The sequence below is a fragment of the Tiliqua scincoides genome, chromosome 1 (assembly GCF_035046505.1).
Source record: "Tiliqua scincoides isolate rTilSci1 chromosome 1, rTilSci1.hap2, whole genome shotgun sequence".
Classification (NCBI taxonomy): domain Eukaryota; kingdom Metazoa; phylum Chordata; class Lepidosauria; order Squamata; family Scincidae; genus Tiliqua; species Tiliqua scincoides.
Genome location: NC_089821.1, coordinates 14,328,387 through 14,345,155, shown reverse-complemented (window position 1 = coordinate 14,345,155; position 16,769 = coordinate 14,328,387). Strand labels below are relative to the sequence as shown.

Below are 16,769 nucleotides of genomic sequence, written 5' to 3'. Positions count from 1 at the left end.
CCTGTTAAAACAAGAAACACTTCACCCCAGTAAACTTTTAAACAGTGCTTGTGGGGCCATCATTAATACAGGCACCCCTGTATCTGTGGTTTGTGTATCCAGATGGGGTCCTTGGAACTGTTCCCTTGCAGATATGGGGCACACCTGTACTAAGAGCAATGCAAGGACCACTAACTCACCTAGTGTGTTCTTAATTGCAGTCACTGCTCCTTTGCCAGGTAGCACTGATATGATACCTTAATGTGGTGTGCATTGTTTTACCTCCAGATATAGGTGCAAAAAATGCTAAAGGTATTGAGCAGTTTGTGTACATTATCCAATGTCTAAAGTGGGTTTTGCAAATTTATATTAATCTATAGCAAGAGTGGGCAGACGTTTTGGCAGGAGGGCCACATCATCTCTCTGACACTGTGTTGGGGGCTGGGGAAAAAAGAATTAATTTACATTTCAAATTTGAATAAATTTACATAAATGAATATATTAGAGATGGAACTTATGAATGAATGAAGGTCTTCATTCCTATAAAAGGGCTTCTATAAAAGGCCTTGCACAAAGCAAGGCCAGCCTTTCCTTTGCTGCTACTGCTGCATCACAGACGTGAAACAGCAAGCAGTGGAGGGAGCCCTCGTCCCACAGCTCATGCGAGAGGTTGAACAGTTGGCTATCACGCTGAGAGTAGTTGCATCAGGCTAGCATGGGCTCCAGCAAGTCTCTGGAAGGCCAGAGGCTCATTGGAGACTGGGACTTTCCTGAGGGCCGGATTGGGAGCCCGCGAGGGCCGCAAGTGGCCCCAGGGCCGGGGTCTGGGCACCCCTGATCTATAGCTATGAAAATATGTAGAGATTTTAGAATATAGTCAACAAGTTATTTTGTGGTGTCATGAAATTGCCACCTGGAGAACATTTATTTTTTTGGGTAGGGAGAGTCTTTAGTTAAACTAGCCATGCAAATAACTAGCTCCCTTATCCATCCACCTTCATACAACTCTCCCAGTATTACCCCATCCCTCTGCTGTGGCAAGGCTTGATTAGGGCTGCAGTTCTATATGCGCTAACCTGAAAAAGTCCCACTGAACTCAGTGAGTCTTACTTCTGAATGGGCACACGTAGGATTGCACTTCAAGCTATTTAAGATTAAGTAGGAGGCTGCCACTGGCTCACAGCTCTCTGGATCCTACCCTGTATTTCTTGGAAAAATTGGATTCTAGGGGTCTACCTCACTAGGCTCTTCTGAGGACAAATGCAAAGACTCTTTACTATAAATTTAGTATTATGTACTGTAAACTAGTGGAGGGGGTTGGTAGAATTTCTTTTGTTTGTAACTTTACAAAAAATGTCCTGGCAGGTGATTTTCTATGACAGTGACTGGAATCCAACAGTGGATCAACAGGCCATGGATCGAGCTCACAGATTGGGTCAGACGAAACAGGTCACTGTGTATCGGTTGATTTGTAAAGGCACCATTGAGGAGCGCATCTTGCAGAGGGCTAAGGAGAAAAGTGAGGTAAGGAAAGCACATGGAATAATGAAGGGTAGGTAGGATGGCAGGAAAGTTGAACTGTGACAGTTATGACACCAGGCATCATCTCCAAAAAGGGGAACAAAATTTAATGGAGTGTTATTACATTGTAAAGCAAATTGTGTTCATGGTGCCAGAATTGGCCAACCATCTTTCAGCAGATAGCTCACTTAATACCCTGCTTCAAATACCCCCAGGAAGAGTTCCTGTGGGCTGGATGTGCCTAGTATGAAGAATAGGTCTCTGAAAGAACAGTTAGATTGAGCAGAGCATCAGAGTTCTTATGAGCTAAGTGTGCCCAATATACGAGGGTCGCCCAGAAAGTAATGCACCACATTTTTTTCTTCAACAATTATTTATTGAACACAATGAAACTTACACACAAGAAAGTTTCTTCTACACTCCCTGTTTTTCCACGTAATCTCCGTCCAGTTCTGTGGCCTTCCTCCAGCGAGACACAAGGGCATGTATGCCCTGTCAGTACCACTCCTTGTTCTGGTCACGAAGCCATTTCTGCACTGTGCGAATCACCTCTTCGTCGTCCTCCAAATGTCATCCGCGAATGTCATCCTTTAATGGCCCAAACAAGTGGAAGTCTGAGGGAGCTAGGTCAGGGCTGTAGGGTGGATGGGATAACACAGTCCAACCCTGTTTAGTGATGTGTTCCGAAGTCCTCAAACTTGTGTGAGGCCGAGCGTTATCATGTTGAATCAAACATTCACCTGGGTTGTTATGGCGCCGAAGTCGCTGGAAGCGTTTCTTGAGTTTGGTTAATGTCTTCACATAAGCTTCAGAATTAATGGTGCTGCCTCTTGGCATCACATCAATGAGTATGACGCCCTCACAGTCCCAAAACACAGTGATCATGACCTTACCGGCGGAAGCAGTTGCTTTGAATTTTTTCTTCTGTGGAGATTGAGGATGACGCCATTCCATCGACTGTCGTTTTGTTTCGGGCTCAAAATGGTGAACCCAGGTTTCATCACCTGTCACAAGAACGCTTCCCCCTCATCTTCAAAACGTTTCAGCAACTCAGAAGAAATGTTTTTTCTGAGAGATTTGTGGTCCACCGTCAGACAACGCGGAACCCATCGGGCACACACTTTTGAGTAATCAAGAGCACGGATGATTGCATCCACACTTCCTTTGCTGATTGACAGCTTCAGCGCCAACTGCCTAGTTGTTATGTGTCGGTCCTCGTGAATGAGCACATCAGCAAGCTGCGTCTTGTCAGGTGTGACAGCCATGGATGGCCGCCCCGAACGCTGCAAATCTTGGAGCTCTGCCAAACCGCCTTCTAATGGCCTCACCCTCTGTGCCCAGCGACTAACCGTACTTCTGTCGACTGCAGATTCTCCATAAACTGTACACAAACATTTGTGAATGTTCCCAACAGTTTCTTTCTCCGCAGTGAGAAATTCAATGACGACACGCTGCTTGTAATGTACATCACTTACAGACGCCATTTCGAAACACTGCTGCAGCTACGCTATCTGTCTGAAGAAACCAAAAATTAGTGTGCGCACTTCTGAAAATTCAAATAATGTATATCTAAAGTTTCGCATTCGTACCATTACTGTAGGCTGAGAAAAAAAATGTGGTGCATTACTTTGTGGGCGACCCTCATACTTGTCCTTTGCAGTGGAGTGCCTCCTGCTTTTGAAAAATGTGTAATATTTGCATGTAGGGGAAATCTGTACAGGGTTCAAGCATGTACAGGGGCCAGGAGCAGTGTCCACTGGCACAGCTTAGTGCAGTGGTTCTCAGACTGGTGGGTCAGGACCCACCAGTTTGTGTACCACTTCCCCTGTCCCTTTAAGGGGTTGGGGAAGGGGAGGAAGGCGGCAGCGTGATCCCCAGGATCGTGTTACTAAGGAGGGCGAGGGGGGGGTGCTTTGCACTTACTTTTTACAATGTAGGGCTTCAGGAGGTTCAGGGAGCCCTGCGCAGTGCTTCCAGTCGCTTGGAACCTGCAATAGAAGCGGGTGCAAAGCACTTCCGTTTTGTAGGAGGTACTTTGCACCCGCTTCTGTTGCAGGTTCCAAGCGTCAGGGAGCACTGCGGAGGGCTGCGCAGGGCTCCCTGCATCTCCTGCAGCCTGCTGCAGCCTAGCCCTTCCCCCGCAGGAACTTACTGAGGGAGTAACACTCAAAGTTTGAGAACCACTGGCTTAGTGGAATGACATGAAAGGAAGAGGGAGGCAAGGTTAAAGGTGCAACAGTAGATATTTGGGGAATACTGAAGCATAACAGAGAAAGGGAATAAAAAATAAAAGGCTAGGCAATGTATAACAGTCACTCACACCACTAAGGCCAGTATCTCAATAAACATACTACTCTTGATTGATTTCTACCATGAAGTTGGTGAAGAAAGCAAAGGTTGGAGTCATTTCTCTTGTGCTGCTAATGACTTTGTTTATTCCATGTCAAGACACTCCTAGAATGTTACTTTTTTACAGGTTCAAATCTGCTACTCTAACAAAGTGTGATCAGTCTTGAAATTTTCCAGCAGAAGGAAAGAAAATGCTTTCTCCTAAGCCAGCCACCTGGGGCAGGGAATAATGGAATTGCTCTGACGAACCAAACTGTGGTCTACTATGGGATCCAAGGCCTCCTGCCATCAGCCCAATTCAAAATACCATGAAACTGGCTTTGTGTTGTGTTTTCCTGGTATTTACCCAGCCCAGTGAACCCATGTAGGCAAACATGTTATGCATCAATTAAGAGAAAACATGTCAAGCAACATTGGGACCAGAACGAGAAATGCCTGGAGCGTTACGTGTTAGTTACATATTAATGCACTACAGCATTATGAACATAGTTCATGTGAACATAGTTCGTAGCATATGTGAGACAAGCCGTAGCGCATTAATATTTAAATACACAAAATAACATGCATATTTTAATTTTTGAAACCTTAAGTGTTTGAACATGTAGACAGGGCCAGCTTTAGAAGATGGGATGTACCTCATTGTATCTGTGGTCACCATATCGAAGCAGATTTCTTTTCCTTGGTTATCTCTGAAATTAAATTATCTATAAAGAGCTGCTGATGGTTACTTCTTTCTTCTAGATTCAAAGGATGGTGATCTCAGGAGGCAATTTCAAACCAGACACCCTGAAACCCAAGGAGGTGGTTAGTCTGCTACTGGATGATGAAGAGCTTGAAAAGAAATGTATGTGTAAGACCGCATTCATGCTGCCATCATGTACTTCACTAGTTCTTGATATATTTTTGTCCACACCTATGCATTTGTCTCTGTGTGCTGGCTTTTTTCATCAACAATTATCATGTAAGGCGATAAAGGAATTTACTGTGTGATTGTTAAAAGTTTTAAAGTTGGCTGCAGCATCTGTACTTAGATTGCAGACCATATGTTCTATTATATTTCACTGCCTTTTAATGCATTGTATTATCTAACAATCTTTCTTTGAGGAAGTGGTGGAACACAGTAGAAGGGAGTGGTGCTAAATGGGTGGGATAGAGGCTATGTCAAAGGGGCACCTCAAGCCCTGTTCTTAGGAAACATAACTGAGCTCTCAAGTTTTGCAAGAATATGTGCACCTTCCCTGCTAGAGATTTCTGACTATATTTCTTAACTGGCAGTGCGTCAGCGTCAGGAGGAGAAGCGGCAGCAGGAGGAGACAAATCGTGTGAAAGAGCGTAAACGAAAACGGGAGAAATATGCTGAAAAGGTACAGGTCCAGCCTATTTATACACAGATTTTTTATACACAGATTTGACTCAACAGGAATGGCCACTGCAGATGAGAAGGAATTTGCTGATCCCTGGAGAAGGGGAAAAATGCACCCCTTTAAAATCAGTTTAAAAAACTGAACAGTCCTTTAACAATAACCTCCTTAATGAGAGAGAGAGAGAGGGCAGCTGGCTGACAATCCATCAATCCTTCTGTCTCCAGCAGACCCCTCCTTTCCCCCTGAGGACTGAAAGAAAAGTGATAGCTTTGTATTGGTGAAGGGAGGGACTGAGTGAAGCGCTTGGAGGAGGACTGATTGATGGATTGTCTTCTTAATGACTCTTACCTTAGAGTCAAAAGGTCAGCAAGGCTGTTTTTAAATGACAGGAGCAAAGAAACTTTGTTTTTTAAATTTACTTGCTATAGTGTGTTTTTTGCCATCCATTTGAGTGCTTGGAACACAAATAATGAGTCTCAACCTGTATTTTTAACAAACTCCTGTTTGTTTTCTTCATCTTAGCGCTAAATGTGAATTTTCATTGTCTTCAGGAGCAACAGGGAAGTCTGTCCTATTCAGGTTAATTTCAGATCCCTTCAACAAGGGATTCAGTCTGGTTAGGGAATCAAGGGAATTTGAGGCAAAATCTCTAAGTGTTGTTAGAAAAGGCATTGAGAATAAGACAGCTAATATTGTAATGTCATTGTACAAATCAATGATAAGGCCACACCTGGAGTATTGTGTCCAGTTTGGTTGCTGCATCTCAAAAATGATATAGTGGAGATGGAAAAGGTGCGAAAGAGAGCAACCAAAATGATTACTGGGCTAGGGCACCTTCCCTGTGAGGAAAGGCTACAGCATTTGGGCCACTTCAGTCTAGAAAAGAGGCGCCTGAGGGAGGACATGATTGAGACATACAAAATCATGCAGGGGATGGACAGAGTGGATAGAGAGATGCTCTTTTCCCTCTTACATAACACCAGAACCAGGGGACATCCACGAAAGTTGGGTATTGGGAGAGTTAGGACAGATAGAAGAAAATATTTCTTTACCCAGCATGTAATTAGTTTGTGGAACTCCTTGCCACAGGAAGTAGTGATGGCATCTTGCCTAGATGCCTTTAAGAGGGGATTGGACCAATTTCTGGAGGAAAAGTGCATTATGGGTTACAAGTCATACTACGTATGTGTAAGCTCTTGGTTTTAGAGACAAGCTGCCTCTGATTGCCAGCTGCAGGGGAGGGCACTAGGATGCAGGTTGTGTCTGTTGTCTTGTGCTCTCTCGTGCATTTGGTGGGCCAGTGTGAGATACAGAAAGCTGGACTAGATGGGCCCTTGGCCTGATCCAGTGGGGCTCTTCTAATGCTCTTATGTATGCTGTTTTTGTTTTGTTTTCGTTTTTTGTACTGAATTGGACTTTTTCTCCCCTGCAGGATTACTTAAGGGTTGAATGATTATTGAGAAAGCTCCTCAACTATACTTATGTCTGTAAACTGGGTGGGAACTCTTTGAAAAGGTTGGGGGGTGGGAATTTAGCCATTTTAATTTGATTGAGAATTTCAGTGTGCCAGTTTGGAATCAGAATTGAAACAATTGTTAAAAACAAATTTATAGAAGATAACTCCATTAGCAGCTATTAACTGTGATACGTAAATGGAAATTCTCTGTTCAGAAGCAGTATCACTTTTCTGGAAACCAGGGGAGCAGGGGAGGGCAGTTGCCTTTGTTCCCTGCTTGTAAGCTTCCCAGAGGCATCTAATTGTCCACTCTGGAAACAGGAATGCTGGTCTAGGTCAGCATTTCTCAACATTTGTCCCCGTACCACTTTGCATGGTCCAACTATTGAAAGTACCAGAGTAACCGGCGATGATGTCATCGCAAGTTACTTCCAGATTGGGAGACCAGATGCAGCATGACAAACACTGGTAAGAGACTCAGGTCGGACATGAGGGCTTTTTCAAGTGCATGAAAAGTGCGTGCTGTACTTCCCACCAAGTCGAGCCTCCTACTGCTTCTTGTCATATTGCATTGCTGGTCTCACTGCCATGCGGTGGAGGCCTGGGTGTCCCACGCATACCACTAGATCACTGTACCACTGGTGATACAAGTACCACTGGTTGATAAACACTGGACTAGATGGATCTTCTGGACTGGTTTAATACATCTCCGCTTATGTTCTCCTGGACACTACTGCTGAAGTTGTAGATGAGCCACCTGTAATCTTCTCATAAGATTCAGCTAATGACATTGCATAATGTGGTAGACCTGCACATTGTCTGTCTTACTTGATTTTTAGCCTGCTTTTCTCCCAAAGACGCTCAGAGCAGCTCACACCAGTATTAAAATACAATGATAATAAAGTGCAAATGATAAAACTGTTAATCTTTCCTATGTCTCCAGGCCTTTCAATGCTTGCTTCTTTTGTTTGATTACAGAAAAAGAAGGAAGATGAGTTAGATGGGAGGAAAAGGAAAGAGGGCATGAATCTGGTGATCCCATTTGTTCCGTCTGCAGATAACTCCAACCTCTCAGCTGATGGAGATGAGTCATTTGTTAGTGTAGACTCTGCCATGCCAAGCCCTTTTAGCGAGGTAAAGATCTCTTTACATCATCATAGGGCTTTTCCATATATGACAGGGTGGCCAAACATGCTTACAAAAGAGGCACATTAGATAAACTTCAGACGTTTGAGAGCTGCAATTTTTAAGAAGCATTTAGAGTATTAAATATGTTTGCTTACCATGAACATTTAAACAGTTTGCACCTGATAAATACTTATAAAATGTGAAAGAATTTTATTTACCTTCTATATTAATTGTGATGCAAAAAGGAGCTCAGCCAACATATTTCTGTGTGCTGCACATTATGTCAAAGAGCCACATGTGACTCGTGAGCCATGGATTAGCCACCCCTGATATATGACTTTTTCCATCTGGAGATCAGTGTGATGAAAAAGCATTTATATCTGGAGTTTATTTTGATGTGGGGCTATGAACTGTTAGACAGCACTTTATACTTGACAGTGTATCTTTCTTTCCTTCTCTATGGAAACTATCTCTGTGAGGAAGTTTTTCTGGCTTCCTGAGCACCTTATGTCTTGTAGCTAGGTTCATTATCTTTACACCTTTTAGTACTGATCATTTAAATTGCACATCCACCTGGCACATTATTCCTCTGTTTTCAAAAAATTTAAAGCACGGTAAGACTGATCATACTTACCTGTCATGTAGAGCATAAATGTTACCTGCTGTTAGCATTCCCAGCCCAAAAGAAGCCAAGCCACACCTGAGACAGAACCCTGAGTTGTGACAGTTCTGCTGCCCTTTGGGGTTTAGATTTGAGGTGGTGGGGAAGGGGGGAAGAGTTCCAGTTGCGGCAAGTTGCATGTGTTTCTGCTAGCAGAATGTGAGCTACATAGTATAATGTAAACAAATTAGGTTTTTTTTAATGGTCTAGATCTCCATCAGCAGTGAATTGCACATGGGATCCATCCCACCTGATGAGAGCAGCAATGACATGTTGGTGATTGTAGATGATCCAGCATCTTCAGCACCTCAATCAAGAGCCACTAACTCTCCTGCTTCAATAACCGGCTCAGTCTCTGACAACATGAATGGTTAGTATTTGGTCTATAAATGTCAATCCCTAGTCAAAGTTCTGCACTTTGGATTGACTGGCATTTGCCAGAGGCATGGAAATTGTATGAAGGGCTGTAATGCATACTGGTTACAATTATCGTCTGCTTGCACTGATCAGCAAGTATCAGTGCCCTTCTTCATGTTTGCATACACCATGGAACATAAGAAATGGAGTTCTGCTGAGGTAGACCTTTGGTCCATCTGTGTACAGCGTTGTCGGCCCTGACTTGCAGTGGCTCCCCAAGGCAGGAAATTTTTCCTGCCCTACCTGGAGATGCTGGGGTTTGAACCTTGGACCTTCTACGTGTGCCAAACAGATTCTCTTCCAATTAGCTACAGCCCATAAGCATAAAAGTATACACAATATATGAGCAGGGGGCAGTCGGAGGCATGGACTGGAGGCTTTAATCTGGTCTCTGGACCTTGCTTTGTCCAACCCTGGCCCAGGAACAGGGTAAGAGACAGTCTAGAAAAGATGTCCATTTTCAGATGTTGTTGCTGAATGAAAGCTGATGAGTTTTAATTACATCCACGTTTAATGTTTCTGCACTAGAGGATAGTGTCATGTAGCGACTAAGTATGTGATCTCAGAGGTGTCTCATTCAATCTCGTTCAGTCAAGCCATAGACATTCCTGGGTTACAAGACCCATGACATAACAAATACCTTTTTACACTGTACATAATTATTTTAAAGAATTCATTGCCACAAGATGTGGTTATTGTTAGGTAAGAACCAGGGTACGTCCTACTTCAGAGCAGGGTGCAGTCAAACATGCAGACACTGCAGAATCTTCAGGTGCAATTGTATTTGAGTACAGAGCCATATACAGAATTGGTAGAGCAATCCAGGTCATACACATGTAATACAGCAGTTCAGAGTTACCTAGTTACAGTCCATTTTCCTTAAGGCAAAGTCAAAGTCAGTCCATGGTCATTTGCAGTGTTTGTTCTGACAAGGCCTCCTGCAGTAGCTTCTCTTTTCACACACCACCGGTGGAGCTGCATGGAGAGGCTCAAATGGGATTCAGCACCCAATCTGGTTTTGCCCGGTTAATTAGGGCCTGGCTGCGCAGGTGTTCAGGTAGTCATGCTATGACAGCTGTTTACAACTTGCCCTGAACCAACTGTTCGCAAACCAGGCCTGACTGTGCCGGAGCAAAGAGCTAACAGTTATGGCCACTAGCTTGGATGGCTTTAAAAGGGGATTGGACAAATTCAAGGAGGACAGGTCTGTCCAGGGCTGTGAGTCATGGTAGCTTTATACTGCCTCCAGTTTCAGAGGCCTCTGATTTACCAGTTGTAGGGAAGTGGTGACAGGAGAGAGGTATGCCTTTCTCTCCTGATTGTGAGCTTCCCAGAGGCCTCTGGTACTTCATGATAGGAAATAGGACTCTAGACTTGATTGACCTTTATTTAATTAAGCAGGTCTTTCAAAATGTAGCTTGGACAACTCTATCTATTTTATACATCTGCATTATGTGGATAATACTCACCTATCAGTATAGTTTCAAGATCCAAGATTCTCACCAAAATTGGATGTCCACCTCAGCATCATCAGGTCTTTTGACAAGGTCATGAAAGGCACTATAGTCTTTGATGGCTCCACATCAGACCCCTTTGACATCCGAAGCAGAATGAAGCAGGGCTGTGTTCTTGCGCCAACCTTGTTTAGGATTTTCTTCACTGTCCTGCTGAAGCAGGCCTTTGGAACTGCAACAGAAGGCATCTATCTCTGGACCAGATCAGACGGAAAGCTCTTCAACCTCTCCAGACTGAGAGCAAAGTCCAAAGTCCAGCTGAAATATCTGTGTCACTTCCTCTTTGCTGACGATGCAGCTGTCACTGCCCACTCTGCCAAAGATCTCCAGCAGCTCATGGATCGTTTTAGCAAGGCTTGCCAAGACTTTGGACTGAACAATCAGTTTGAAGAAAACGCAGGTCATGGTTCAGGATGTGGACTCACCTCCCTGCATTACAATCTCTGCACATGAACTGGAGGTTGTCCATGACTTTGTGTACCTTGGCTCAACAATCTCTGACACTCTTTCTCTCGATACCGAGCTAAACAAACACATTGGTAAAGCAGCTACCACGTCTTCCAGACTCACAAAGAGAGTCTGGTCCAACAAGAAGCTGACGGAACATACCAAGATCCAGGTCTACAGAGCTTGCGTCTTGAGTACACTTCTGTATGGCAGTGAGTCATGGACTCTTCGCTCACAACAGGAGAGGAATCTGAATGCTTTCCACATGCGCTGCCTCCGATGCATCCTCGATATCATCTGGGAGGACAAAGTTTCAAACAACACAGTCCTGGAACGAGCTGGAATCTCCAGTGTATATACACTGATGAAACAGAGACGCCTGCGTTGGCTTGGCCATGTTGTGAGAATGGACAATGGCTGGATCCCAAAGGATCTCCTCTATGGAGAACTTGTGCAGGGAAAGTGCCCTACAGGTAGACCACAGCTGCAATACATCTGCAAGAGGGATCTGAAGGCCTTAGGGATTGACCTCAACAGATGGGAAATCTTGGCCTTTGAGCGTCCTGCTTGGAGGCAAGCTGTGCAGCATGGCCTCTCCCAGTTTGAAGAGGCACTTACCCAACAGGCTGAGGCAAAAAAGGAAGGCCCACAGCCAGGGAGACACACCAGGGACAGACTACATTTGCTCCCAGTGTGGAAGGGATTGTCACTCCTGAACTGGTCTTTTCAGCCACACTAGACACTGTTCCAGAACCACCATTCAGAATGCGATACCATAGTCTCCCAAGACTGAAGGATACCAGTGATGATCAGTATAGTTACCTAATGAAGATTACTGATATAATTTGTGTGAAGTGTTGAGGCTGGTGTTAGACATCATGCTAAACCATGTTGTGACCCTGATTTAACCTTACTGTCATGAGTCTTGGGCTCACATGCTGCTACTTTTCTTTGCACATGGGGGCAGGGGGAAGAACAACTGAACCTGGCTAAAACAAACTGGGATTTGCCATTGTGTCTGAATTATTCTAGTGACTGTGAGCAGCTCAGGATATCTCTTTTTTCCTATCTGTCTTAGAAATGTGACTGTCTTACAAGTGAGGCACCTGTTCGATAGCAGAGGCTGTAAAGACAGACCAAACTGTGTTCTTTACTAAAACTGTGTCTAGCTGTAGAATTGCCTGTCTGATGCATCACTCATTGTTTCTGTGTGTTCTTCCTTCACATATTTTCTTAAGGAATTTCAATACAGGATATGCCAGTCCCAGGGAGAGGTCATTCAGGTAGAAGCCGAGGTCGCCCCAAAGGTTCCAACAGTGGGTCGAAAAGCACCGGGAAGGGCCGGAGCCGGAAATCAACAGCAGGCAGTGCGGCAGCCATGGCAGGGGCTAAAGCAGGGGCAGCAGCTGCTTCTGCAGCAGCATACGCAGCATATGGGTACAACGTCTCTAAAGGTATGGGCACATGGGTAATCACAGGCTTTGATTCCAGGTCTTTGGCCATCCTCATAACCTTGCCTACCCAAAGAGGGTCTAGGCTTTACTGATAGTACGTTGGCAGTGATGCTGGCAATAAAATTATACTTTTGGGCAGGGAGGCCAGTTAACCAAGTTTGCTAGTTAACAAAGCTTGTACTTTGTTTTTCTCACACCAAAATTAGAGGATAGTTGGTCAAAATAATCCTTAATACAAAACACAGAAACCCCAGCACTTGTAATTTGGTGCTTTAAAACTTTCCACCATATTGAATAGGCTCAGATACTTATTTTTTTGAGTACTCTAAGGCTTAGACGGCAGACTAGAAATATAAATAAAAATATTTTTTTGAAAAATATTTTTCCAATAAAATACTGAAGGCATTAAGTCATGAAATTTATAGTCAATTTTAATCTGTTGGTATTAATTTTATGTGCAACTTTAAAAATTGTAGCACGTGGGCATCTCATATTGACTAAGTACAGGTCCAACCTTGTTATACACTGATTTTTTATACATGGATTTGACTTGAATGGCCACTGCAAATGAGAAGGAATGTGCTGATCCCTAGAGAAGGGGAAAAATGCACCCCTTTAAAATGCTTTTCTTACTGTTGTAGAGATTTTTATTTTAACAGGATGACAAGGGCCCTTTAAATTAAAGGAAAACAGACCTTTACAGTAGTTAGAGGGCAGCCAGCTGAAAATCCATCAGTCATTCTCTCTCCAAGCAACCCCCTCCCTTCCTCCTGAACATGTGAAAAAAGATAATCCTTTCTAAGGGCTTGGAGAGAGACTGATTGTTGGATTGTCCTCTTAATGACTCTCTCTTAACATCTCATAGGTCAGCAAGGCTGTTTTTAAATCACCTGAGCAAAGAGGCTTTGATTTTTGATTTTTTTATAGTGTGATTTGCTATAGTGCGATTATAGTGCCAATTTTTGCCAAACGTGAGTTCTGGGAACGGAACCCTCAGGAATAATGAGACTCAACCTGTATCTGGTTTTTTCTTGTTGTCGCTAGGTATGTCTTCAGGCAGCCCTCTTCAGACACCACTTATCCGACCTGCTGGACTTGCAGATTTTGGACCATCAAGCGCCTCTTCTCCCTTGAGCAAAGGAAACAACATTTGTGGAACCTCCAAAACCTTGAACCTGACAGGTTCCATGGCACAAGAAGCCCCACTACGAAAACAGTACAAAGGAGCCCACACCTCAGGTGGGCGGTAGTAATTTGGGATTCCTGGAACATACCTGTGTCCATATCTGCTTTCTAAGCAACCCACGCCTACCAGCAAAAGGGTATACAGATGATGCCTTGTTTCCATCCCATGTTGTGGGTGTGAAGAAGATTACTGCACTACTGGGGAAAGAGGTGTTCTGTGTGCACTTTCACGTGCAGCCCAGATGTACTACCTTTGCAGGTTTGTGAGGAGGAACAACAGAGACTTGGGGTGCTTGAGCTTAACATTTCCATTAAATTTTTTTGGCATCCTACAAATCATGTGGGGAAGGATCCAGCTTCCGTGCAAGACTGGCTGCAAGATCTCCCCCTTCATCTGTACTCACACCAGCGTCCTCTGCTCTCATCTTTCAGGTTTCATATGGAATTCAGCTTCATTCTTGTAATGGTGCCCTGCAGAGTCAGAGAAGCCTTCTGGTTAGTGCACCTGTCTAAGGGAGCTATGGAGAAATATTATGGTGGTTCTAATGTATATGAATGGTGGGTGCCATGAAGAATAGATTTCAAGGGAAAGGAGAGAGACATTTTGCACTGTGTCCTAGAAAGAGTTATTTTGTCAGCTCGTACTTCTGAACATCTAGAATACTGATTAGTTAAAACGACAGCAGGACAAATGAGAGTTTTTGAGAATGACGCTGCAATCTCTCCATCACAGAGTGGAAGAAACTGTAATTCATCACTTTACATTACAATATCTGGGTTTAGATACATCTACTTTCATAGCATTGAGTTTTTAAACACAATTTCTTGCATTTGGCTCATGTGGAAACCTTAAAGGTTTTAGAGTAAAAAGTCAGCCATTTTGTATGTAATTTTTAATAAGACAGAATTTGAGCAGAATGAAAAGCCCTTGCTTTTCCTCTCTTTGTGCCATGGAAGAGCTTTATTAGGCACTGCTCCTTGCCACACTGTCTCTGCGCAATCTCTAGATAAAACAGCGTCTCTCATTCCAAGCTGTCCACTCAACTGTTCTATTTTTCCTCAGCAAATCTCATTTGTCAGCAATTTCTACACCTAGCAGGTTAGAATTTCTCCACTTTTAGGATCTGACATTATAGCAAAGCTCTGTGAAAGTTCCTAGATTGTAGCAGCATAATTGTTGGAACTGGTACTCCATTCTGAACACATATGAACCCTCTACTTTGGCATGGTATGTATACTACCTGCATTGCACTGAAATGAAGGAGGGAGGCAGTTCCCCTGCCTTCACATTGATATGAGGTGTGGGTGTTCTTTCTGGGCATTTTCATCCTGCAGGGAGAACCAGGTTACGAGGTGAAGATCTCAGCTAAGGCAGCAAAGGGTTTTTCAGTCTCATGCACCTTGCCTGGCAGATCCCACAGTGTAGAGCAAGTGCTTCCTGTTGACTCTGCCTCTTAATTTGCACACCTGAAAATAGCAGAAATGAGTTCAGTTAGATTGACTTTTTTTTAAAAAGGAAACATATTTGAAGGGGATAATTGGGTGGGGAGGGGATATTTAAGTTAAATCATGAAGATTTTACCCCGCCGGCCCCCCTCAGATTCACATGTCTGTATATACAGTGTTGAGAGGGAATTGGAAAAATGCCAAGCCTTTTTTCCCTCTTTGAATGTGCTGTCTATTTTTATAACTGAACTTGTATATATGTATACAAAGAGACACATCTTTCTTTTACTAACTGGAGAAAAGAATCTTAAATAAAATGGAGTGAGATAATTTTATGTAAATTAAGTCTCTGTGGTGTATTGTTTCCAGGGAAGAGCGGGAAACCAGGTGTGTGTCTGAAACTCTTCTTTCTGAACATGTGCCTAGGTGTGTGGAAGCCTTCAATTAACATTTGCAGATTAACATGTTCTTGACTACCCTAACACTAGTGTGTTCCCTGTGAATATCTTCACTGTCTTGCTAATTCCTAGGTCTCTGCCTCTTTTTAAAATACAAAATGGTTACAGTAATACCTCCCATAAAGCTGATTTCTTTAGCTCTTATTTGCTATGGTGTTCTTCATCCTGATTGATTGACATGCATTGCAGCCAGTGGGAATCCCAAGGAGGAGCTTCAGAGTAGTATTTCGTTCAGCATGAACAGCTGCTAAGTAGATCGATTTAATTCATATTTTAAAATCCAAGATTCAGTCTCTCCTTTAACTAAGCTTTCTGGATATCATACACTTTTATGCCTGTCGGGCAGCCCAATCCTGAGCTGCCCAGGGCGCCCAGACTCGGCGGCACTGAGAAGGGCCACCGCCAAATCCAGCGCCTCCCGTGCTACCACAGGAGGCGCCTCGGGAGAAGGGGACGTTTCTCCCCTTCCCCCAAGTAAGGTAAGCAGCCCCACAATGTGGCTACGCACAAGGAAAAGGCACTTGTGTAGGTTGTGTAGCCCTACACGAGCGCCCTGGATCCTGCGGAGCAGAGCTCTGCGGATCCTTCTCCCTCCCTCCTCTGGCACGGCTCCCGTCTGCCCTCTCTCCGCCCTCTCTCTACCCCCCACCGGCCTCCCGCCTCCCTGGAACACCTCCCCCCCGCCCACTGTTCCGTAGCTCAGCACTCCAGGAAACTTCTGAGCTGCAGAGCGGGGTGACCGCCCCAAACTAGCCCAGCACCGGCCAGCGCTGGGCTAGCACGGGCAGGAGCCTGGCAGTGAGCTCCACAAACGTGCCTTATGGCATGTTTGCAACTGTGCTTGGTGGCACAGAGCCGCGCCACAGAGCACAGGATTGGGCTCTAACTCTCTATAGGCTTCCAATTTGTGCATGAAGATGCACAAGGTGGGGAGTCGGTTCCACTGAAGTGAATGAGGAAACTTCAGGCACAGGAGTTCAGTGGGAGCATCTGAGTCTTGACCTGCATGTCGGAGATCCTAAATCAAGGCATTAGACTTTTCACACCTTTCCTTCGACTACTTCACAACCCTAGATCTTTTTCCATTCTCCTTTCCAGCAGCTATTCAAGGGTTTAAAACTCATCATCTCTCATTTTGCTAAGCATTAAAGTAGGTTTGTAAAGGGATTTCACTCTACTACTTACTAATCTCTATCCTTAACTTCACTGGGCACCTGCTGTGCTACTCAGGCTGTGTTTAATACTCTGTCTGGCCTGCTTATTTTCTGATGTGGCTTACTTACAGTGGACTTTCTCCTCTTTGATTATCTGCCTTCAGCAATAATGTTCCCAGTTTTTATCTTCATGGTTGATAGAAAAGTGAGCCATGGCCATCCTTTTGTTGTTCTAA

General features: G+C 44.1%; 1 protein-coding gene across 2 annotated transcripts in view; it reads left to right on the top strand.

Annotated features, from left to right (window-relative positions):
• Positions 1–15,239, top strand: part of INO80 (INO80 complex ATPase subunit) — a 91,557-nt gene extending 76,318 nt beyond the window's left edge. For both annotated transcript variants that reach the window (XM_066636865.1, XM_066636855.1), the window contains exons 30-36: positions 1,345–1,503; positions 4,591–4,693; positions 5,125–5,213; positions 7,648–7,803; positions 8,669–8,828; positions 12,075–12,290; positions 13,335–15,239. In XM_066636865.1, the coding sequence (XP_066492962.1) occupies positions 1,345–1,503; positions 4,591–4,693; positions 5,125–5,213; positions 7,648–7,803; positions 8,669–8,828; positions 12,075–12,290; positions 13,335–13,540 (1,089 nt within the window). In that variant the 3' untranslated portion in view covers positions 13,541–15,239. The remainder of the gene's footprint in view (positions 1–1,344; positions 1,504–4,590; positions 4,694–5,124; positions 5,214–7,647; positions 7,804–8,668; positions 8,829–12,074; positions 12,291–13,334) is intronic.
• Positions 15,240–16,769: the final 1,530 nt, after the last annotated feature.